The sequence below is a fragment of the Heteronotia binoei genome, chromosome 3 (assembly GCF_032191835.1).
Source record: "Heteronotia binoei isolate CCM8104 ecotype False Entrance Well chromosome 3, APGP_CSIRO_Hbin_v1, whole genome shotgun sequence".
Classification (NCBI taxonomy): domain Eukaryota; kingdom Metazoa; phylum Chordata; class Lepidosauria; order Squamata; family Gekkonidae; genus Heteronotia; species Heteronotia binoei.
Genome location: NC_083225.1, coordinates 188,936,067 through 188,952,581, shown reverse-complemented (window position 1 = coordinate 188,952,581; position 16,515 = coordinate 188,936,067). Strand labels below are relative to the sequence as shown.

General features: G+C 49.4%; 1 protein-coding gene across 1 annotated transcript in view; it reads right to left on the bottom strand.

Annotated features, from left to right (window-relative positions):
- LOC132569153 (glycerophosphodiester phosphodiesterase domain-containing protein 5-like) overlaps positions 1-15,937 on the bottom strand; it is a 36,263-nt gene extending 20,326 nt beyond the window's left edge. The window contains exons 1-6 of the mRNA XM_060235339.1: positions 15,755-15,937; positions 13,149-13,252; positions 11,199-11,292; positions 7,426-7,485; positions 5,855-5,953; positions 3,093-3,200 (exon numbers count right to left, since the gene is read on the bottom strand). Coding sequence (XP_060091322.1) covers positions 3,093-3,200; positions 5,855-5,953; positions 7,426-7,485; positions 11,199-11,292; positions 13,149-13,252; positions 15,755-15,937 — 648 coding nt within the window. The remainder of the gene's footprint in view (positions 1-3,092; positions 3,201-5,854; positions 5,954-7,425; positions 7,486-11,198; positions 11,293-13,148; positions 13,253-15,754) is intronic.
- Positions 15,938-16,515: the final 578 nt, after the last annotated feature.

The window sequence follows — 16,515 nt, the reverse complement described above, 5'->3', positions numbered from 1 at the left end:
GGGTGGGGCTGAGAGCTCTGACAAAAACTGCCCTTTCGAGGGCAGCTCTGCAAGAGCTATGGCTGACCAAATGCCATTCCAGCAGCTGCAAGTGAAGGAGGGGGGGAAATCTAACCCAGTTCTCCAAAATAAGAGTCTGCGCTCTTAACCACTACAACAAACCGGCTCTCTGGTTGAAATCTGGGATGTAGCTAGGGTTGCCCCACTCCATGATCCTGCTAATAGCCAGATAGGGTTGCCACCTCTAGGTTGTAAAAATCTTGTAGATTTGGAGAAATAGAGCCCGGGGAAGGCAGAGTTTGAGGAGGGCAGGGACCTCAGCATAATACAATGCCATAGAGTCCACCCTCCAAAGCGTCCATATTCTCCAGGGGAAATGATCTCCGGAGTTCGGTTCTAATTCTGGGACCACGGATTTGTTTTGAGCAGCAACGCACAGGAACGCAATTGCGGCTGGCTTGAAGTCAGGGCCTAATACGCAAATGAGTTCTTGCTGGGCTATTTCTGCATAAAGCCCTGTGTGGAACAATGGCGTTGTCAGGGGGCATGGCCTAACATGCAAATGAGTTCCTGCTGAACGGTTCCTACAAAAAAAAGGTCCTGTCTGGGACACCTACAGGTCCCACCTGGAGGATGGCAACCTAGATACAGCTGAGGTGGGGACCGAACCTGTCTCCCAGCCCAGGAAACAGGATCGCTCTCGCCTTTGTATAACATCCCTGAATCCATCCCATCGCTTGGCTTCTCTACAAGAGCTAAAATGAGGACACAGCGTTCCCGTGGGTTCGAATGAGGTCACTTCCCCCGTGCCGATCAAGAGAAAGGGTGACTTCAAGTGAAAGGGATCTGCGATAAAGACACACACACACCCCGCTGTAACCCCGATTGTGCTCGTCCCGCGAATGGAAACCCCTTCCGGCTTGGGCACCACTCAAAGTGGCAATTCTTCTTCTTTCTGCTGCAAGTGAGAAGCTGACACTGTTAAAGACCTGAAAGCATTCGGGATGAAAACTAGGCCGCTCCAATTTCCATCTCCGGGTCATTTGTTTGGTGAATATTGCTCATTGTGGGCAGACGTGCCTTTGTGGCGGCTTGTGGTAACAAAAAGGTACAAAAAAAACCACGCCTGGGATAACTGCAGGGGGAAAACCCCCAATGATATATGCACGCAATGATCCAGACCTTTCTGCCTACCTTCGGAATCCGGGGTTGCCAACGGTAGCTCTCCAGATGTTTTTTTGCCTACAACGCCCATCAGCCGCAGCCATTGGCCATGCTGGCTGGGGCTGATGGGAGTTGTAGGCAAAAAAACATCTGAAGAGCTACCGTTGGCCACTCCTGTTCTAAATGCTTGTGGAGAGCCACCACTTAAAAGACCCCGCTCTTTGCCACCTTCGTTTTGACCCAAGGGACCACTGGGACAAATGATATATGCATGCAATGACCCAGGATTACTTCCTAAAGGCCTTTCTGCCTGCCTTCTAAATGCTACAGGGAGCCACCACTTAAAAGACGCTGCTCTTCACCATCTTCATTTTGACCCAAGGGACCACTGATTTGGAACAAACGTCCACCTCCCAAACAGCAACCTGTTGGGGTCCAGAATACTCAAAGAACAGACCTTCTGATATCCAGGTCCCAGGCAATGGGCTTCAGAGGGACTAGGAACTTAGTCCCCGATTATGTAGTCCTTCACTGAGTTCTCGGTTGCTTCTTTTTGCTATTGTTGACCTCTGGGTTTATTTGCTCTTCTCCATATATGCTGCTGCAGGGAAACATCTAGGGCAGTGTTGGCCAAACTGTGGCTTGGGAGCCACATGTGGCTCTTCCACACACATCGTGTGGCTCTCAAAGCCCCCACTGTCCCATCAGCTGGATTGGAGATGGCATTTCTTTCTTTAAATCACTTCTCCAAACCAGCCAGCTGGTGGCTTGGAGAATGCATTTAAAGTTAACGTTGCTTTCTTTCTACCTCTCTATCTCTCTCTTCTCCCTCCCGGAGAGCAAGTTTGGTGTAGTGGTTAAGTGTGCGGACTCTTATCTGGGAGAACCAGGTTTGATTCCCAACTCTTTCACTTGCACCTTCTAGCATGGCCTTGGGTCAGCCGTAGCTCTGGCAGAGGTTGTCCTTGAAAGGGCAGCTGCTGGGAGAGCCCTCTTAGCCCCACCCACCTCACAGGGTGTCTGTTGTGGGGGGGAGGAAGGTAAAGGAGATTGTGAGCCGCTCTGAGACTCTTCGGAGTGGAGGGTGGGATATAAATCCAATATCTTCATCTACCTCACAGGGTGTCTGTTGTGGGGGAGGGAGGTAAAGGAGATTGTGAGCCGCTCTGAGACTCTTCGGAGTGGAGGGCGGGATATAAATCCAATATCTTCATCTACCTCACAGGGTGTCTGTTGTGGGGGAGGGAGGGAAAGGAGATTGTGAGCAGCTCTGAGACTCTTTGGAGTGGAGGGCGGGATATAAATCCAGTATCTTCATCTACCTCACAGGGTGTCTGTTGTGGGGGAGGAAGGTAAAGGAGATTGTGAGCTGGTCTGGGACTCTTCGGAGTGGAGGGCGGGATATAAATCCAATATCTTCATCTACCTCACAGGGTGTCTGTTGTGGGGGAGGAAGGTAAAGGAGATTGTGAGCCGCTCTGAGACTCTTCGGAGTGGAGGGCGGGATATAAATCCAATATCTTCATCTACCTCACAGGGTGTCTGTTGTGGGGGAGGAAGGGAAAGGAGATTGTGAGCCGCTCTGAGACTCTTTGGAGTGGAGGGCGGGATATAAATCCAATCCAATATCTTCTCCCCATCTATTTTCCTTCCTTCCTTCCTTCCTTCCTTCCTTCCTTCCTTCCTTCCTTCCTTCCTTCCTTCCTTCCTTCCTTCCTTCCTTCCTTCCTTCCTTCCTTCCTTCCTTCCTTCCTTCCTTCCTTCCTTCCTCCCTCCCTCCCTCCCTCCCTCCCTTCCTTCCTTCCTTCCTGTCTTGCGGCTCTCAAACATCTGACCTTTATCCTACGTAGCTCTTACGATAAGCAAGTTTGGCCAGCCCGATCTAGTAACTAGCTTACTTCTTGCAAGTGACAGGCACGCTTACTTACGGGAGTCACTGTACCTTTTTTGTTCAACCGGAAGGTATACAAGGCTACCGGCCAGGACGACAGAACCATGACGAGGAGGGCGCCCACGTGCATAAAGGGAGCGGTAACCTATCGAGGAGACAAAAAGAGTCTCAGGACAGGCTAAGGGGTTTTTTTTCCAGTCGCAAATGTACATCGATAAACATTTCAGGCCTATCCCCAAACGCGTAATACCCAAACAACGAACAGGGATGAATTTGCGATGGCAAACACGCAGACCCACCTGGAGTCAGACAATCAAGCACAGATGAGCTAAAAACGCTTCAATCAATAACACAAACAATTTGGAACAAAGCAGGAGTCAAGTGTCACCTTTAAGACCAACAAAGTTTTATTCAGAATGTAAGCTTTCGTGTGCTCTACGTACGCTTCATCAGACAATATTGTCTGATGAGGTGTGCTTAGAACACACGAAGCTTACATTGTGGATAAAACTTTGTTGGTCTTCAAGGTGCCACTTGAATCCTACTTTGTTCTGTTGCTTCCAACAAACACAGCTGTCCACATAGATCTACAAACAATTTGGGCGCAGTCTTTAATACTCTAGAGACCCGTGGCGCGGAGGGTTAAAGCTGCAGTACTGCGGTCCTCAGCTCTGCTCACAACCTGAGTTCCATCCCCGATGGAAGCTGGGTTTTCAGGTAGCCGGCTCGAGGTTGACTCAGCCTTCCATCCTTCTGAGGTCAGTAAAATGAGTCCCCAGCTTGCTGGGGGGGGAAGCGTAGAGCCCCGTGGCGCAGAGCGGTAAAGCTGCAGTACTGCAATCTGAACTCTCTGCTCACAACCTGAGTTCGATCCCAGCAGAAGCTGGGTTCAGGTAGTCAGTTCAAGGTTGACTCAGCCTTCCATCCTTCCGAGGTCGGTCAAAGGAGTCCCCAGCTTGCTGGGGGGAAAGCGTAGAGGACTGGGGAAGGCGATGGCAAACCACCCCGTCAAAAGTCTGCCGTGAAAACGTTGTGAAAGCAGCGTCACCCCAGAGTCGGAAACGACTGGTGCTTGCACAGGGGACCTTTCCTTTCCTTTTTCCGTTAATACTCAAGGAACAGGGGTGCTAAAGCTACAGCACTGCCCAGTGGGTCAAAATAGTATTGCATTTTCTAAAAAAAAAATTAAGCCAAAAGGACACCATAATGGGAGGTTCATCAGAAAGTGTGACAGTGTGCAATGGAGGCAACCTTGAACAGGTAGCACAAGGAACATCGGGTGGTACTTCTTTTTCTGCCCCGGCAGTCAGTACAGAAGCTGGATAGGGATCCATGTTGCAGGAGCAGACAAAGACTTTGACCCACAAAATGTGCAAACATTGGTCTGCCGTTGTAAGGGTAAGCTTTCAGGTGCATGCACACTTCTTCAGATACCAGTCCGGGGCCACCTTCCGAGACCGACAAAGTTTAATTCTGGGTATAAGCTTTTGCGTGCATGTATCTGGGGAAAGTGTGCATGCACGCAAGAGCTTATACCCAGACAGGGCTTTTTTGCACAGGAACGCAGTTCCGGCTGGCTTGCCGTCAGGGGTTCGATTCCCCACTCCTCCACTTGCAGCTTTGTCCAGCTGCTGCTTGAAGACTGCCAGTTAGAGGGAGTTCACCACAAACTGAGTGTCAGTTTGGGGTAGGGGTGAAGTGTGCGGATTCTTATCCGGGAGAAGCGGGTTTGATTCCCCACTCCTCCACTTGCAGCTGCTGGAATGGCCTTGGGTCATAGCTCTCGCACGGTTGTCCTTGAAAGGGCAGCTGCTGTAAGAGCTCTCTCAGCCCCACCCACCTCACAGGGTGTCTGTTCTGGGGAGAGAAGATATAGGAGATTGTGAGCCGCTCTGATTCAGAGAGAAGGGAGGGGTATAAATCTGCAGTCTTCTTCTTCATTTGCAGTGTACGTTTCATGTTCACATCTAAAAACAGCCTTTCATAAACCTCGAGAACAAGGCAAACGTTTTAGTGCCAAAGACAGTGCTGTGATATAGCGGTTAGAGCAGAGAAGTCGATCTCATTTGTTATGAGGTCCAGATCTGACATAAATGAGACCTTGCTGGGCAAGGCTATGTGTTTCATAAAATGTCATGCCAGGTAGCAGAAGTATAACTTTATAAAGCACACAGACAAACACAATTAAAGATTTTTAAAAACTTAAAATAAAACATGCTTAAATCAGCATTCACCGGTCTTAAAGGTGCTTTGTTTGTATCTCTCATGCACGATCCAAGGAACTGGGCAAAGGAAGCTCTGGCTCTTTCCTTCCCTCCCCAGGCGACAAGGAGGGGAAGGAGCCTCAGCCAGTAGACAGAAGAGAACTTAGCACAGTAGCTCTGCTGTGCGATTGAGAGAGCCTGGCAATGCAAGCTGTCCCTCCCCCTCTCCTCCCCGAGGGAGGAGCCTCAGCCAATGGAGAAAATAGAGGCTTTGCTCTGTATTTCTACTGTGCGATTGAGCAAGCCTGGCAAAGCAAGCTGAGATGCAGAAGGAAGCAAGAGAGAGGAAGAAAGAAGCGCACGACAGCCAGTTGCTCAGGGGCCTGATAGGAACCTTCCGAGGGCCTGATTCAGCCCTTGGGCCGCATGTTTGACACCCCTGTGTTAGAGTGTCAAACTAGGATCTGGGAGATGCAGGTTCAAATTCTCACCCTTCTCATCTAATCTTGTGTGAACCACAGTTCCCACGCACCCAGGCCACCTGCGACTGCGAGATTTCCCAAACCCGGAAAGGCACAGCACTGGGTAATCTTACCTGCACGGAGAGGACGACCGTCTGCCATTGTACGTTCCACAGTACTGTGATCACAGTTAAGACAGCAGCGGAGAAGACCAAAACAAACACAGCCCCAATCTGCACAAGGGGAGGGTGTGAGTTGTTAACTCTGTGTGTGAAAGCTGCAGCTGGGCTACAAACAGACTGTGCTTAGATGCACCATATTTGCAGCATAGCATCCGATGCCTCTCCTCAAAACACCCCCCAAGTTTCAAGAAGATTGGACCAGGGGGTCCAATTCTATGAGCCCCAAAAGAAGGTGCCCCTAACCTTCATTATTTCCAGCGGAGTGAAAGTATTTAGAAGGTGTGTGATCCCTTACATTTGATGGCCAAAACTCCCTTTGGAGTTCAGTTATGTTTGTCACAGCCTTGTTCCTGGTTCCACCCCCAATGTCTCCTGGCTCCACCCCCATCCAGTTTATGGTCGCCATTTTTTTACTGCTTAGCAATATGCGCATAACCGCATAATGTTTTAACCTATGCGCACGTGCGCACATGTGCATAGTGTGTGCATGCGCATTGTGCGCGCATGTGCGTAATAGTGGAGAGAAAAGAACGGCGTGGTGCCGTCATGTGGACGGCAGAAGACGGTTTCACCACGGAGTGATTCGAATTGCAGTATGGCAGTCCGATCGATAATATCCGGAGCAAAGATATTCGGAACAGAACCGGGTCAGTTTAACACAGACTCAACACCGTGCGTGAACAGGGCCTATATGTTGAAACAACCAATTTATTTTCAGTATTATTGACAAAAAAACAACTAGACACTAGATGCCAGATTTTAACAACACTGGCAAAATTATAATAGAGGGCTGATGTTACAGCGGCAGCAGCCACGGATTGCCCAGGGAACTATCCGTTTCATTCGCCTTCTTCAGGCCAGAGTACACTAGGTAAAGTCTTGAATTCGATAATGGCATGCCGAGCAGAGCTTAGCACAGCGACATTTTGAATCTGACCAAGGGTAACCCCTAATGGAAGACTCTTGGTCTCTGAGGCTCCAACTGCAACTGTTTACACGACAGTTTTAAAAGCTGGAGAGTGTCTAATTATAAATTTGAAGGGAATCCTGACCATCCCATTATTGAATGCAAGGCCTAGTATACCGCAGCCTGAAGAAGGCGAATGAAACGGATAGTTCCCTGGGCAATCCGTTGCTGCTGTTGTAACATCAACCTTCTATTGCAATGTTGCCAACGTTGTTAAAATCTGTCATCTAGTGTGTAGCGTTTTTCCGTCAATAATATTGATAATAAATGGTTTGTTTCAAAATATAGAGTAGCAAGCCAAGACTTGTATCAACAGTTGTTACTTTTATACAGTTTCCCCCCCCCCCCTTTTGTTACAATATCACTTTTCTGTATAGCCATCTCTTTCTGTAACCCCTGGGGTTTGGCTACCCCACTCTGGCTTCAAAGCAAGAGACGGATCTCAGCAACCAAAACGGGACAAGAAAGGAGACAGCGCTGCTAAACGCATTCCAAGGTTGAGTTAAGATGGGACTGAAATCTAAATCTTGCACAAAGGGCGAAGGGTAGATTATACCTTGTGACAGTAATGCAGGTATAGCTGCTGACCTTCTGACACCAGGCACATGGCAAGGATCTAAGGGAAAAAACCAACAGACACTTTTAACATTTGATTTAGAAGATCCACGTGTCACCCCTCTAGATGAAGAAGAAGAAGAATGCAGCTTTATACCCCGCACTTCTCCCTGAATCAGAGCCTCAGAGCGGCTCACAATCTCCTATATCTTCTCCCCCCGCAACCCTGTGAGGTGGGTGGGGCTGAGAGAGCTCTGACAGAAGCTGCCCTTTCAAGGACAACTCTGCAGAGAGCTACGGCTGACCCAAGGCCATTCCAGCAGCTGCAAGCGGAGGAGTGGGGAATCAAACCCGGTTCTCCCAGATAAGAGAGCTCTGGCTGACCCAAGGCCATTCCAGCAGCTGCAAGTGGAGGAGTGGGGAATCAAACCCGGTTCTCCCAGATAAGAGAGCTACGGCTGACCCAAGGCCATTCCAGCAGCTGCAAGTGGAGGAGTGGGGAATCAAACCCGGTTCTCCCATATAAGAGAGCTGTGGCTGACCCAAGGCCATTCCAGCAGCTGCAAGTGGAGGAGTGGGGAATCAAACCCGGTTCTCCCAGATAAGAATCCGCACACTTAACCACTACACCAAACTGGCTCTCTGGTAGATACTGGTAGAACCAAGGGAAGGGGAGATCTTGAAATAGCCTGCTGGGGTCAAATGTATTTCAAGGATGATAACTCATCCACAGGGGCAATTAGGCCTCCAGCTGGTTTCACCAAGAGACAGACGAGAAACTTAGGGTTGCCAATTCCAATTCAAGAAATATCTGGGTCTTTGGGGATGGAACAAGGAGACTTTGGGGGTGGAGCCAGGAGACATTGGGGGTGGAGCCAAGAGACATTGGGGGTGGAGCCAGGAGCAAGGCTGTGACAAGCACGACTGAACTCCAAAGGGAGTTCTGGCCATCACATTAAAAGGGACCGCACGTCTTTCAAATGCCTTCCCTCCGTTGGAAATAACGAAGGATAGGGGTACCTTTTGGGGGGGGCTCATAGAATTGGACCCCCTGGTTCAATCCTTTTGAAGCTTGGAGGGTGTTTTGAGGAGCGGCACTGGATACTATGCTGAACATTTGATGCCTCTATCTCAAAAAACAGCCCCCCCCCAGTCCCCAGATACTCACAGATCAATTCATTATACCCTAAGTGAATCGGTCTCCATGGAGTATACTGGCATGCCCAATAGACATTTCCCGCCCCCCGCTTTCTGATGACCCTGAAAGCCCTCTCAGCCCCACCCACCTCACAGGGTGTCTGTTGTGGGGGGAGAAGATTGTAAGCCGCTCTGAGTCTCTGATTCAGAGAGAAGAGCGGGGTACAAATCTGCAATTCTTCTTCTTCTTCTTCTTCTTCTTCTTCTTTTCCAGAAGACCTGGTTGGCCACTGTGTGGGAGAGGATGCTGGACTAGATGGACCACTGATCTGATCCAGCAGGGCTCTTTTGATGTTCTTATGAAGGCCTCGGCCTCTCTGCCCTGTTATTGGCCCTCGTGAGGAACTGGTTGGCCACTGTGTGACACAGGATGCTGGACTAGATGGACTGCTGGTCTGATCAACAGGGCTCTTCTGATGTTCTTATGAAGGCCTCGGCCTCTCTGCCCTGTTATTGGCCCTCGTGAGGAACTGGTTGGCCACTGTGTGAGACAGGATGCTGGACTAGATGGACTGCTGGTCTGATCAACAGGGCTCTTCTGATGTTCTTCTCAGGGGAAGGCCTCAGCCTCTGTGCCCTGTTGTTGGCCCTCCAGAGGAACTGGCTGGCCACTGTGTGGGACAGGATGCTGGACTAGATGGACCACTGGTCTGATCCAGCAGAGCTCTTGAGATGTTTGGGGACCTCCAAACCAGGGGATCCCCTGCCCCCACCTGGGGATTGGTAAGGCAAAAAAAGGGAAACACTGTGTAATTGACAAAGCAAGAATAAATGCGACTGCTCTTATTATGCTTTCAGTTCACTGGAGCATTGCAAACACAACTTCCAACCAAAATACAGTGGCTCTTCACTGAGCTCAACATACATAGTCGTTCCAGATCAATATGCAATGCTATACAGGGACAATAGCTTGCTGTCTAAAAAGGTCCTGTTTCTTGGGAGATGCAAGTGTATCTTTTATTAAAGTTCAGTGAGGGTAGCAGTCCTCAATCCCACAGGTACGGCGACACGTGGCCAAGGTTCCTTCCATGTTTCATACGCCACTTCTGCTGGCCTGGCCGCCTGTATTTTTTCCCGGAACCCATGCTTAGGCAACAGCTCTCACGTAGCTTACATGTCTTGTCTGCACGCTTGGCACTTGCAGCTGCTGGAATGGCCTTGGGTCAGCCGTAGCTCTGGCAGAGGTTGTCCTTGAAAGGGCAGCTGCTGGGAGAGCCCTCTCCAGCCCCTCCCACCTTGCAGGGTGTCTGTTGTGGGGGGAGATTGTAAGCCGCTCTGAGTCTCTGATTCAGAGAGAAGGGCGGGGTACAAATCTGCAATTCTTCTTCTTCTTCTTTTCCAGAAGACCTGGTTGGCCACTGTGTGGGACAGGATGCTGGACTAGATGGACCACTGGTCTGATCCAGCAGAGCTCTTGAGATGTTCTGAAGGCCTTGGCCTCTCTGCCCTGTTGTTGACCCTCCAGAGGAGCTGGTTGGCCACTGTATTAGACAGGATGCTTGCCAAGGTGGACCACTGGTCTGATCCAGTAGGGTTCTTGAGATATTCTTATGAAGGTCTTGGCCTATCTGCCCTGTTGTTGGCCATCCAGAGGAACTGGTTGGCCACTGTGTGAGACAGGAGGCTGGACTAGGTGGACCACTGGTCTGATCCAGCAGGGCTCTTCTGATGTTTTTATGAAGACCTCAGCCTCTCTGCCCCATTGTTGGCCCTCCAGAGGAACTGGTTGGCCACTGTGTGAGATAGGACCCTGGACTAGATGGACCACTGGTCTGATCCAGTAGGGCTCTTCTGATGTTCTTATGAAGGCCTCGACCTCTCTGCCCTGTTGTTGATCCTCCAGAGGAATTGATTGGCCACTGTGTGAGAAAGGATGCTGGACTAGATGGACCACTGGTCTGATCCAGCAGGGCTCTTCTGATGTTCTTATGAAGGCCTTGGCTTCTCTACCCTGTTGTTGGCCCTCCAGAAGAACTGGTTGGCCACTGTGTGATACAGGATGCTGAACTAGATAGACCACTGGTCAGATCCACCAAGGTTCTTCTTATGTTCTAATGCCCTTCTGCATGCAAAGCAAAAGTTCTTCCATTGAGCCATAGCTCCTCTCCTGCATGTGAACAGCTTCCCCCATCCTCAGGAATGGTGCCAGGGAAATCTGGGTGCCTAAAGCCCCTTCTTCATGGCTCTCTATGGTCTCAAGCTGAGGTCTTTCACAGCACTTCCTGCTTGTTGTTTTTAACTGGAGATGCCGGGGATTGAACCGGGGACTTTCTGCAGGCCTAACAGAAGTCCTACCAGCACAGACACATCTCTTCCCCCAAGAGCAGACTGCAGTCTTAACCAGGGCTTCTTTTGTAGCAGGAACTCCTTTGCATATTAGGCCACGCACCCCTGATGTTGCCAATCTTCTTGGAGCTTACAGGGCTCCTTGTACAGGGCCTACTGGGAGCTCTTGGAGGATTGGCTACATCAGGGGTGTGTGGCCTAATATGTAAAGGAGTTCCTGCTACAAAAAAAAAGCCCTGGACTCTTAACTGCCATCTTGTGGGGTCTTTCTCCAGGTAGGGCCCCACTTACCAGCAAGAGCAGGATGTAGGAGAAGGAGAGGGCCGCCATGACGAGCAGTACATGTGACCAAAGAAACCAGATGCCCAGGTTGCTATAGTTGAACCTACAAGAAATGGGATATGAGAAGGACGTGCACACATCAGCTGTTAATGGTAGGGTTGCCAAGTCTGACTCAAGACGTATCTGGGGACTTTGGGGGTGGAGCCAGAAGACTTTGAGGAGTGGAGCCAGGAGCAAGGGTGGGACAAGCAGGGTTGAACTCCAAAAGAAGTTCTGGCCATCATATTTAAAAGGACCAGTGTGAATAGCTAATATTGGCTGGGATGGACCAAACAGAATAAGGCAGTTTCATGTGAGCGTTGTGAGGAGGGGGCTTGTGGCTCAGTGCAAGAGCCTCTGCTTGGCATGCAGAAGGTCCCAGGTTCGATCCCTGGGACTTCCAGTTAAAAAGACCAGGCAGGAGGGGATGGGAAAGACCTCAGTCTGAGACCCTGGAATACGAACCTTGATGGACCAATTGACTGATTCAGTGGAAGGCAGCTTCGTGTGTTTATACTCTCTCTAGTTCAAGGGTGGCTAAAGTGTCATATCATATCATATCAATTTTATTTATATCCCGCCCTCCCCGCCGAAGCAGGCTCGGGGCGGCTAACAACACAAAAAAGTGGGATTTGGGAGCCACATTTGGCACTTTCACACATATTGTGTAGCTCTCAAAGCCTCCACCACCCCATCGGCTGGCTTGGAAAAGGCATTTCTGTCTTGAAATCACAATCCAAGCCATCCAGCAGCTTGGAGAATGCATTGAAAGTTAAAGTTGCTTTCTTTCCACCTCTCCCTCCCCTTCCCCATCTATTTTCCTTCCTTCCTTCCTTCCTTCCTTCCTTCCTTCCTTCCTTCCTTCCTTCCTTCCTTCCTTCCTTCCTTCCTTCCTTCCTTCCTTCCTTCCTTCCTTCCTTCCTTCCACTGCAGGGTGACATGATAGAGGTTTACAAGATGATACATTGGATGGAGAAAGTAGAGAAAGAAGTCCTTTTCGCCCTTTCTCACAATACAAGAACTTGTGGGCATTCAATGAAATTGCTGAGCAGTCAGGTTAAAACGGATGAAAGGAAGTCCTTCTTCACCCAAAGGGTGATTAACATGTGGAATTCATTGCCACGGGAGGTGGTGGCAGCTACAAGCATAGCCAGCTTCAAGAGGGGTTTGGATAAAAATATGGAGCAGAGGTCCATCAGTGGCTATTAGCCACAGTGTGTGTGTGTGTGTATTTTGGCCACTGCATGATACAGAGTGTTGGACTGGATGGGCCATTGGCCTGATTCAACATGGCTTCTCTTATGTTCTTATGTTCCTTCCTTCCTTCCTTCCTTCCTTCCTTCCTTCCTTCCTTCCTTCCTTCCTTCCTTCCTTCCTTCCTTCCTTCCTTCCTTCCTTCCTTCCTTCCTGTCTTGCAACTCTCAAACATCTGACATTTATTCTATGTGGCTCTTACTTGAAGCAAATTTGGACACCCCTGGTCTATAGTCTCTTAAAAGCTCTACCCCAAGTCCTCAGGAATTCCCCAGCCCTACCCTGCATTCGTGGCTCAGAGTGGTAAAGCTGCACTACTGTAGTCCTAAGCTCTGTTCACGACCTGAGTTCGATCCCGGCGGAAGCTGGTTTCAGGTAGCTGGCTCGAGGTCGACTCAGCCTTCCATCCTTCCGAGGTCGGTTAAATGAGTCCCCAGCTTGCTGGGGGGAAAGTGGAGATGACTGGGGAAGGCAATGGCAAACCACCCCGTAAAAAAGTCTGCCGTGAAAAAGTCATGATGCAACGTCATCCCAGAGTCGGAAATGACTGGTGCTTGCACCTTTACCTTTTTACCTTGCATTATTATTGTTACCCCCCCCCCCTTGCAGAAACCAGCCTTCCTTAAGAGGTCAACTTGAAGAGGGCAAAGAACCAGGGCCACTTACCAGTCAAAGTTATTGTAGTCATTCCGTCCTTCTCCCCATAAGTACAGAAAGATGAAAGAGAAACAGAATGCTGAAACTAACACTGGGTAAAAGGCACACTCCCGCTGTAAGAAAACGAAACAGGGACAAGTCAAGGAAGCCTCTCTCCACCTCTTCTGCGTTGCCAGACTCTGCCCTGCCCAGACTCCATTCCAAAATCTCCAGGAATTTCCCAGCTCGGAGCTGGCAACCATAGACCTCAGTGTGCCTTTGGCTTATCAGCTGAGGTCCTTCTGTATATTTGGCTTTCGGCCCGGTTAGAGCTGCTGGAAATGCACGGCGGGGCCTTCTCTGTGATGGCACCGATCCAAGTTCTCTCTCAAAGGGAAACATGGTTCGCACACAAAGCAGCAGAAGGGGGCAGAGTCTGCAGAGGGTCGAATGGACTGCAGGGCTTCAGTGTGCAGATGCCGCAGTCTGGTTTGTCAGTGTTTTCATGCTAAGGTTGCCAGCCTACAGGTGCCTTAAGTGCTTTGGAATCAAATAGAGTGCCTTGCTTTAAAGAATTACTCGAAAACTTGGACTTAATCACACAATTAATTAATTGGACCCATAAAATATTCAGGGGGGACATAAAAAACACTATTATGGCATAGTTTGGTACATGCCATTACTATCTGAGGTTCACTGCGGAAGAAGTCGTCAGAACGAGGGATTGTCTAGAATCCTCTTGTGGACTAGGCCTGCATATTGGATTTCTTTGGATAAGAACATAAGAGAAGCCATGCTGGATCAGGCCAACGGCCCATCAAGTCCAACACTCTGTGTCACACAGTGGCAAAAAATTTTATATACACACATACACTGTGGCTTATAGCCACTGATGGACCTGTGCTCCATATTTTTATCTAAACCCTTCTTGAAGGTTGTGGCCGCCACCACCTCCTGTGGCAGTGAATTCCACATGTTAATCACCCTTTGGGTGAAGAAGTACTTCCTTTTATCCGTTTTAACCTGTCTGCTCAGCAATTTCATCGAATGCCCACGAGTTCTTGTATTGTGAGAAAGGGAGAAAAGTACTTCTTTCTCTACTTTCTCCATCCCATGCATTATCTTGTAAACCTCTATCATGTCACCCCACAGTCGACGTTTCTCCAAGCTAAAGAGTCCCAAGCGTTTCAACCTTTCTTCATAGGGAAAGTGCTCCAGCCCTTTAATCATTCTAGTTGCCCTTCTCTGGACTTTCTCCAATGCTATAATATCCTTTTTGAGGTGCGGCGACCAGAACTGATGATTTGGATGAAGGAATAGAGGGAATGCTGATTAAATTTGCAGATGATACTAAATTGGGAGGGGTTGCAAACACAGAGGAAGACAGAAACAGGATACAGGATGACCTTGACAGGCTGGAAAACTGGACTAAAACCAATAAAATAAATTTTAACAGGGATAAATGTAAAGTTCTGCATTTAGGTAGGAAAAATCCCATGCATGGTTATAGAATGGGGGAGACTTGTCTTAGCAGTAATATGTGCAAAAAGGATCTAGGGGTCTTAGTGGATCAGACGCTGAACGTGAGTCAACAGTGTGACGCAGTGGCTAAAAAAGGCAAATGCAGTTTTGAGCTGTATCAATCTAGTGTCCAGATCACGTGATGTGATGGTATCGCTTTACTCTGCTCTGGTAAGACCTCATCTGGAGTATTGTGTTCAGTTTTGGGCACCACAGTTTAGGAAGGATATAGACAAGCTGGAACGGGTTCAGAGGAGGGCAACGAAGATGGTGAGGGGTCTGGAGACCAAGTCCTATGAGGAAAGGTTGAAGGAGCTGGGGATGTTTAGCCTGGAGAGGAGGCGGCTGAGAGGTGATATGATCACCATCTTCAAGTACTTGAAGGGCTGTCGTATAGAGGATGGTGTGGAATTGTTTTCTGTAGCCCCGGAAGGTAGGAACAGAACCAATGGGTTGAAATTAAATCAAAAGAGTTTCCAGCTCAACATGAGGAAGAACTTCCTGACCGTTAGAGCAGGGGTGGCCAACAGTAGCTCTCCAGATGTTTTTTGCCTACAACTCCCATCAGCCCCAGCCATTGGCCATGCTGGCTGGGGCTGATGGGAGTTGTAGGCAAAAAACATCTGAAGAGCTACCGTTGGCCACCCCTGCTCTATGGCATCATACCGTTCCCCAGGGCTTTTTTGGTAACAGGAACTCATTTGCATATTAGGCCACGCACCCCTGATGTAGCCAATCCTCCAAGAGCTTACAGGGTTCTTAGTACAGGGACTACTGTAAGTTCCAGGAGGACTGGCTACATCAGGTGGGCATGGCCTAATATGCAAAGGAGTTCCCCCTACAAAAAAAGCCCTGATATTAGGCCACACACCCCTGATGTTGCCAATCCTCCAAGAGCTTACAGGGCTCTTAGTACAGGGCCTGTTGTAAGCTCCAGGAGGATTGGCTACATCAGGGGGTGTGGCTTAATATGCAAAGGAGTTCCTGCTACAACAAAAGCCCTGGTCCCTGCTCACTTCTTCGAATACTTCTTCAGGTAGAGTCCAGCAGTACCTTAAAGAGTAGCGAAAACTGTGGCAGGAGAGGCACTTTCGTGAGCCGCAACACATACTCACCTTAGAGCAGCACCATTGACCTGGCTCCGCCCTTTCCCGCTGGTACCTTCTCCAGCGACAGCTGTACAAGCCAGCCAGGCAGGAGACGAAAGGCTGGTGTTCATAGCGTTGGAGCAGGCGCTGGCGAGCGACTTTCAGTTTCCGGAACTTGCTCTTCTTCACGGTGACGGGCCCAGTGTCCATCAGCGGAGCTCCTATCTCATCTTCCCGTCTGGAACGAGGACTTCAGAACAAGGAAGGCGCTCGCTGGAGGGGGTGGGAGGTGCTGGAATTCTGTGGAATGACCGGGGGGGGGGGAGGAAAAACCACAATGCAAATCTGAGAATGAGATCCAAAAGGGGCTTCCGCACTAGATGAGGACTGGTATGATCCAGAACCATAGTGAACGTTAAGGGTGACGCACGCTGGGACACAGGCGCCTGACCCAACTCAGAGCCAGTTTGGTAATAATAATAATAATAATTTTTTATTTCTATCCCGCCCTCCCCACCTCGGCAGGCTCAGGGCGGCTAACAACATTTATAAAAACGTACAGTGGTTAAAAAGCCTTTAAATTTAACAATATAAAGCAGTAAACACTAACTTAACAGCATTAAAACAATCTAGTAAGTACAATTATTCAGCGGTATAGGTCTTCAAACCGCATTGGCGGATCCTTAATTGCCGATCTTCTGAGCAGTCCAGATGTGCAAGCTTAAAAAGGGCGGTCTTGCAGGCCCTGCGGAACTGATCAAGGTTCCGCATGGCCCGCACCTCCTCGG